This window comes from Elephas maximus, chromosome 12 (genome assembly GCF_024166365.1).
Source record: "Elephas maximus indicus isolate mEleMax1 chromosome 12, mEleMax1 primary haplotype, whole genome shotgun sequence".
Classification (NCBI taxonomy): domain Eukaryota; kingdom Metazoa; phylum Chordata; class Mammalia; order Proboscidea; family Elephantidae; genus Elephas; species Elephas maximus.
This window is the reverse complement of record NC_064830.1, coordinates 29843396-29851078: the sequence shown is the minus strand read 5'-3', so window position 1 is coordinate 29851078 and position 7683 is coordinate 29843396. Positions and strand designations below refer to the sequence as shown.

The following is a 7683-nucleotide window of genomic DNA, read 5'->3' as shown; positions in this document are numbered from 1 at the left end:
CCCCTAGACCTTTCCCCTCTGCTTTTGTAAACACCAAATCACTCTACGTTTTGCTTGTGAATAGTCTGTGTGTGTGTGTTTATCTGTATAGATAGATACCTCTGAATAAAATTACAATTACTAGCTGTAGGTATGGACCCCTGGTGGTGCAGTGGTTAAGAGCGTAGCTGCTAACCAAAACGTCAGCAGTTCGAATGCACCAGATGCTCCTTGGAAACCCTATGGGGCAGTTCTACTCTGTCCTATAAGATCACTATGAGTTGAAATCAACTCAACGGCAATGGGTATGGTTGTAGGTAGAAGGGCTTATGTACATGTACATGCATGTATATGTAACCATATATATGTATAAGCATGTCTGTATATATATATATATATATTTTATGCTTATAACTAGTAATTGTTAACAAAAAAATCAAGTTGGGTTTTGAATAACCATCCTGTAAACATAACTCTGTAAGTGTTTGAGGATACCTGGAAGCCTGTACCTTTCACCTGCACATCCTTTAGCAATGTAACAAATCCTCTCTGAATGGCAATCACTAACTTGATTCTCCTCATTTGTTTAAAAAGAAAAAAGCAGAAAGTTTATCAGATACGCATGTGGGTAAAAGAAAATTAGGTTGCTGTATTGTGTGTGTGCAATTTAGTATTAATTTCTCTGAAATTTCTCCCTGCTCCATTTCTTAGGGGATGAGTCGGAATCAACTTGATGGCAATGGGTTTGTTTTTTGGTTTTTTAAGTCATTTAACTCTTAGGGATGTTGAAAGCACACCACAAAGAATAATTGATCAAGAAAGCGATGGTTGAAGACTGCAGGTCACACTGCTTATTCAGGCAATTCAGTTATTTTATAAACACCATTAGCATGCTTTTCCGAATGATTTCATTACTCAGGTGAAAGTGTCCGCCATTTACAAACATGTCTATGACACAAAGGGGCAAAGAAATATCAACATTTTTAAAGATCTAGTAAAATCATGTAGCATCATTGAACTTTCAGCTGCTTACAGTGTTTGATGTTCTAACTTGGCACAAACGTTTTCTAACTACTTTGCTGTTGTTAGGTGCTGTTGAGTTGGTTCCGACTCATAGCAACCCTATACACAACAGAACGAAACGCTGCCTGGTCCTGCGCCACCCTCACAACTGTTGCTATGCTTGAACCCCTTGTTGCAGTCACTGTGTCAATCCATCTCGTTGAGGGTCTTACTCTTATTCGAGACCCTGTACTTTACCAAGCATGATGTCCTTCTCCAGCGACTGATCCCTCCTGACATGTCCAAACTATGGGAGTCGTAGTCTTGCCATCCTTGCTTTTAAGGACCATTCTGGTTGTACTTCTTCCAAGACAGATTTTTATATGTATATAAAACTCTCTAAGTAAGGAGCCCTGCGATACAATAGTTAAAACGCTCAGCTGCTAACAACAAGGCTGGCATTTCGAACCCACCAGTTGTTCTGCAGGAGAAAAAGATGTGGCAGTCTGCTTCCCTAAAGATTTATATCCTTGGAAATCCTATGGGGCAGTTCTACTCTGTTCTATAAGGTTGCTATGAGTTGGAATTGACGTGAAGCCAGTGGGTTTAGTTTGGTTCATTATGTAAAATACTGTCATGATTTGGACTTGCAATTTTTTAAGTACTGAGAACCCTTGTATTCATATGTATTTGACTCATTGATATACTTTTTTTTTTTAATAACTGTAATTTCTACAGAATTTTTTTAAACAAAAGAATATATTTTGGGAATAACTGGGTTTCAGGACATACTGATTTGCTTAAAGTATGCCCAGTCTCCCTGCTTTCTTTTTCTTTTTTTAACAAAATATGTGGTAAAACACTCTGTAAAATTATCATTAATTTTTTAGTAGTTTACTTTCCAGAATCACCCCCTGGAAGTGGAGAAAGAGATGGTGTAACGATAGTTTTCCTAAACACTAGGCAGGCTGACAAAACCAGCCTGAACATCAGGGAAGTTTCTATGAAGCTCTGTTCTCCTGAAGGCAACTATAACCAAAACTAAACTCCCAATCTCTTTTAAATGTTAGGATGCTTTTGGCTTAGTTTTCGTATCTCTGATAAAATCCAGAGATGACATTTGCCCTTCGTAAAAATCAAGTGTGCTCACGCCATCTACAAAGCGAACTTCCACTTTCTTGATTTCACACTTTTTCAGCATAAAGTGTTTGGATAACATTGCCACTGTACTAATTGATGAGCGGAAGCCTCTCTACGAAGCACTATTATTAGAATTCTGCCATTGGTTATTATTCACCTTGACCCACAGATGATTATTTTAAAAGGAAGAAGAGAAATCTTTCAAACCTCTTACCTTCCTCCGGAACCAGTGTTTTACTCTTGTAAATTTGTAGCTGTATTATCTTCAACCTAATTTTTAATAGGCTAGTATAGTAACGAATGCGACTTTGACTTCTAAATTTTTATTTTTATTGCCAGTCTAGTCTTAAGAAGTATGAAATGAATAAGTCATTTCTCTGTTAGAGTGAGCCTCTTGGAAAGAAAACTATCAGATTAGGTGCCATCAAAAGAAATCAATCTTGGTGTTAAGCGTGCCAGAGATTGACTTGTTTTCTTTTGCTGGAGCCCTACCTTTTGAGTGACAGGTGGAAGCCAACATGTCAAGAAGAAGCCCCACTGGAACAAGTGCTTGGGATGGTGTTTAATACAGCGGGGAACCAAGACACAGTAGTAAGACACATAGTAAGGAATGTGGCGTGTGTAGATACAATAAATAATTTTGGTTTATGATCTGCCATCCTGTTATTTGAAAGAGGAATAAGTTAGGGAAATAAATGACTCTCAGTTCTCTGTACATGCAAAGGTAAGATAGTTATTACAAAATTTGGCTGTTGTATATGTGTTGGGGGAAAAAAAAGCAGGTGCATTTAAACATTTGAAAAATAAATCACTCTTAAGAAAAATAGTTCATATTTCATTGAGCTGACATTTTGATTGAAGATCAGGGAATGAATCCAGGATGAAAACCAAAACAAACAAACAAAAAAACCAGAAATGAAGCATTTACCCTGAAAAAAGGCATTTCGAGTCTGAGCTAACCTCGTCTAGTTTTTATTGCATTATTTTTGAAAGGCCAAGAAACTGGTTTTGGCCATAATATTTGCTGTCCAACTATGTCACAGCCATCAATATGGAATTCCTTGCAACAATTAGCTAAACACCACTATTTGACAAATTCCCTTGAAAGGGATGGAGATGCTATAGGTGTCTAACACATAGGAAATCAAATGAGTCAGGCTGCTGCTGCTGTACAAGGAGAGAAGTTTGTAAATCCTTGCCCAAGGAAGGGGTTTCACAGCCTTAATTAAAAAACAAAACAAAACAAAAACACGTTTGTCCTCATCCTGCATGCCCTTTCCTGCTTTCAGGAATGAATTCTGGCACTGGCTAAAGAAAAGGAAAAAGAGCCACCAAGTTTAGAGTCGTTGTTAAGGAGATCAGAGGAAGAGGGGGGGAAAAAAAAAGAAAGAAAGAATGCAAATATGAAATGGTAATGCATACAACATGGAGAAAAGAGAAATAATGGAACTCGCCTGCAATTTCTACCCGAACAGTAAACCCTTTAACTAACAGAAATTCAGTACAATATACACATTGATTAACGGCTCCACCACCACTAGGGCTGCTGTTGAAAGCCAGAAAATTAACTACAATAGTCCAAAACAGAATCCTCGTAAGCTTTGAGAAAAACAGAGTGAAAAGGCAATGTTAGCTAAGCTCTTAGCTAAATCCACTCTTAATGGCCCCAGTATTTAAACTATCATGGATTAAAGCCATGAAAATAAAAATTTCAATTTGAAATTTTATTAGCATGTTGCTAAAATGGTCAATAAAAACATCAACAGATAGGCTTTGTTGACATAGTTGGAAAACTGCTCTCTCAATTTTAAAACTTTATTCCCACTTCCCCACCTTCTAAGATTTCTATGTTAGGAAAAGCCAAACTAAATATGCTGGCTATGGTGTTGTTAATAATGCTGGTTTCTGGAATGTTGCCATGTCTTCTCCCCCTCTCTCCTCCAAACCCATTAAAAATATGACTATTTTTGAAGTGTAGCCCAAGGAGGGAGCGATCTAGGGTCAAGAACAATTAAGTGCCCTTCTCCACACATTCAAGTTCCCAGACACCGGGTGAACCGCTTCTGTTCCGGGGCGGGGCTGGCTCCCCTCACCAAATTACCTGCGCTATTTTATCCTCCTGGGACCCGGGAAGGCTTCCCTTCTGCCAGCGAGGGAGGCTCACAAGCAAATGCGGGTGGGCGGTGGCGTTCCCTTCCCTCCGTAGAAAGAACTGGAAGCATACTCTATCTAGCTTAGCCCGGAGCCTAGAACACTATGCCAGGCAGGAGCCCTGGGGGTGGAGAGTTCGAAAAGTCCCGGGCAACCTGAGGACAACCCAGAGTCCCCAGGTTCTTTCTGTGGAATTATTCACAAGAGCTTTAGGGACAGGCTCGATTTCTTGGAAATCCTGCAATCCGGAGAGACATCCATACAGGGGCTGAACTGCTCTCTGAAAAGACCAGTTATCGCCTCCGAGGGGTCTGCTTGTGTGCGTTTGGGGCGGTGATGGTCCCTTTGTAGTAAGGGCTAGTTTCCCTGTCGGGTGACAGTCACTGACCAGTGACCCGCGGGGGAGGCCATGTCCCTGCTCCCCTCTGCCCATTCCTCTCCCCCCTTACATCTTGAAGGGATACGCGCACTCTGCACTCTGGGTCTCCCAACACCATCAATATTATTGGGGGTCTCAGCCAGGCGCACACATCTGTGCTCTTCCAGTCCCGGGACCAGTTCCTGAGACTTCCTGCCACTTGCCGGAGTGCGAGGGTAGAGCCTGGGCACTGGCCACCGGCGGCGGGCACGCGAGGAGGGCGAGAGTTGTGAATCGCTGGCTGCGAAGCCCGCGTGCGGGAATGAGAAGGGAGCGGGGCGCGGGGAGACAGGTGGGGAAGGCGGCCCCTCCGCGGCTACTCCTTGTCGTCCACGAGATCGGCGAGTTCCTGGAGCACTCGCAGGTGGCCGCTCGCGTCGATGCGGCGCTTCTCGCGGATGAGGTCTTCCAGGCTCTGAAACCTGGCGGTGTGCACCTTGTTTTCTCCCAGGTGCACCTTGAGATAGTACTGCAGCTGCGCGGGCTGCGTGCCAGGCGGCACCTCCCCTCCGGCCTTGAACTCCCGCTTGCCAAAGCGGCACCAGGCGGCGAAGCTCTCCGAGTTCGTCCAGCAGATCTCCTCGCTCTTGAGGCCCAGGTGGCCGCAGGCGTTCTGCACCACCAGCTCGGCCACCAGCGGGCGGTAGCGGTACCAACTATTCACCACCCGGCCCACGTTGGCCGCGCCCGCCTCGTACAGGCTGTCCTGGCGGATCTCGCCCTGGTGCAGGTGGATGATCTGCCCGCCGCCCACGTAGACTGCCCAGTGCGGGGCGGGCGCGGGCGGCTCCTGCGCGGGCTGCAACCACAGCAGCTCTAGCAGGTCGCCAGGCTCGCAGAGAGCCGGCAGCGCCGAGACCGCGTAGACGCTCAGGTCGGCGCCCTGAGGGCCGCCGCTCACTTTGGAAAAGATGCATTCCTGGCCCCGAAAGGCGGAGAACTGAGTCTCGTTAAGGACCAGCTGGTGCAGCAGATGGTGATGGTGGCGGCTGGGACTCTCCGGACAGGGGGTGCAGCCCGGAGGCGCCTTCACACCAAACTTGTCGGGCTGGCCGCGTTCGTCCAGGTCCTCCTCCTCATCCGAGAAGAAGTAGGCGACCCCGACCCGCAGCTCGTCCTTCTCGATCCCCGACGGGTCCCCTGTGGGCAACTCGCTGTAGTTGAGGTGGGTGATGCGGTCCAGTTGGTTGCCCATCAATGACGCGGCGAGGCGAGAACCAGGAGCCGGGATCTGCAGAAGCACAGACAAGAGGCCGAGACACGGTCAGAGTCGGGCTGCCTCTCCCATCTTCCCTCCCCTACACTTACAGTGCGCCAGGGACCTGGTCGCCCGCCCATGCGTCTGCATCCGAGTCACCTGCGCAAGCCGAGCCCCCCGTGTCTCCCCGGAGGGAGGAAGGGTGCAGGAGCAGCTACATGGTCCGGGGCGATAGCGGAAGCCACCACAAAGCTTCCCACCCCGTCCTAGAACCTGGTCCAACTCCCACAAGAAAAAAACACAGGCAGGCTAGAGGGGGTGCGGAGTCCTAACGGGGAGGACAGCGTGGGTTGTGGCCGCGTGGTAGACGGATACCCAAAAAAGGAAGAAAGGCAGGGTTCGCTGGAAGGGAGACAGGGCGCCTAAGCCCACAGCCAGGAGGGAAGGTCACTCACATTTCTGTCCCCACCCTCTCCAGCCCACTTACCGGTTTTTACACTAGGTCCGTCACACTCCTCCCCTGACAGCGCCTCGCACAATGACAGTCGGACATTCACAAGCGCTCACTTGACACCAACAAAATTTCACACTCTTGGAGTCCAGATACCGACAGGCTGATACACTTTCGCGAATGCCACATACACACACAATGACAAACCGTCGCGACGATTCACTGATACAGACTCCCACGGTCGCAGCCGCACACAAGTCCAGCCCCACGCTTGCACGCTCGCCAATGCATGTACACCCGAGCAGCCGGGCACACCTGCCCACACGTGAAGGTGCACTCTGCCCCTTCTCTCGCCTTCTGCCCAGCAGTCAATCCGGCTGCGCTAGGGCGAGGCTGCACTCTCCAAAATAACCTAACAAAGAGACAGGGGAAGAACGGGGGAAGCCAGTGCGCGGTATGTACGTGGGAGGGGGGATTCACTTTCAGACAGACAATCCCTCTCCCTCCTACCCGGCACAGGGTCCAAACACTTCAGCAACAACAAAAAAAACCGTTTCCAAGGCAAATAAAGCCGCCTCTCCGTACCGGTGATTTCCCTGCTCCCGAAACCCCAAACTCCTTTAAAGTCTCCTGGTCCCCATGGATGCTGCAGAGTCGGCGGTGGCGAGCGGGTCCGGGGCGGCGCGTGGGGCTGCAGCTCCTCTCTGCCCCGCGCGGAACGGTGTGGGGCTGTGCCCGGCGCGGTGTCCGTGCGCCTGCCTTTCCGCGCTGGCTAAGGATCCTGCTCTACCTGGGCAGCCTCGGCTCGGCTCTGCTTTCCCACAGCCTCACCGACGCCTCTAAGTAGCCAGGGCCGCCGGTTCCAGGGCCTGCCCCGGAACGCGCTCATTGGTTGGGGCGAAAGCCCAGGCCTCGTCAATCTCCAGCCAGAGGGGAGGAGAGCAGGGGCGGGTCTCCTGCACGCGCCCCGCCCCGCCCCGCCCCGCCCTGCCCCCGCGCGCCCGCGGGCCGGCCTAGCTTCCTCGCTTCTGCGCGCCCGAACGCGCACCGCCCCCGCGGGCCGGGGAGTGGGTGCCCGCGGGGAGCGCGCGAGGAGGGCTGCGCTTTTTCACCTCGCCATGAGCCCTTGGGTTCGCGCCCCGCTCCCCATCTCCTCCAAGCTGATTGAAACTAAAACAGTCCCCGCGGCTTTCCGACTTTCGGGAGTACGGTCTCCAGCTCAGAAGCTGAGTCCGGGGTGGAGAAGAAGCCCCAGTACAGTCCAGGTGGCCCAGGCACTGAGGGCGACCCGGCGAGGAGAGGAATTGCCTACTGGCGGAGGCTGGCGCCTGAGCCCTGCTGTTT

At 49.4% G+C, this 7683-nt stretch overlaps 1 protein-coding gene across 3 annotated transcripts; it reads right to left on the bottom strand.

Moving 5' to 3' along the window:
• Positions 1-3151: 3151 nt before the first annotated feature.
• Positions 3152-7182, bottom strand: LRATD1 (LRAT domain containing 1). Of its 3 annotated transcripts, none has more exons than XM_049903271.1 (2): positions 6925-7182; positions 3152-5921 (listed from the first exon to the last, which is right to left on the bottom strand). In XM_049903271.1, exon 2 carries the CDS (start codon positions 5883-5885, stop codon positions 5007-5009), a length of 879 nt encoding a protein of 292 aa, XP_049759228.1. In that variant the 5' UTR covers positions 5886-5921; positions 6925-7182; the 3' UTR covers positions 3152-5006. The 3 variants fall into 3 exon arrangements, with proteins under 3 accessions (XP_049759228.1, XP_049759229.1, XP_049759230.1); XM_049903272.1 differs by lacking the exon at positions 6925-7182 and adding an exon at positions 6376-6901; XM_049903273.1 differs by lacking the exon at positions 6925-7182 and adding an exon at positions 6048-6311.
• Between the last annotated feature and the right edge of the window lie 501 nt (positions 7183-7683).

What these genes read in the sequence shown, in the direction of transcription:
- LRATD1 (XM_049903271.1), bottom strand. Translation starts at nt 5,885, where the DNA reads ATGGGCAACCAACTGGACCGCATCACCCACCTCAACTACAGCGAGTTG.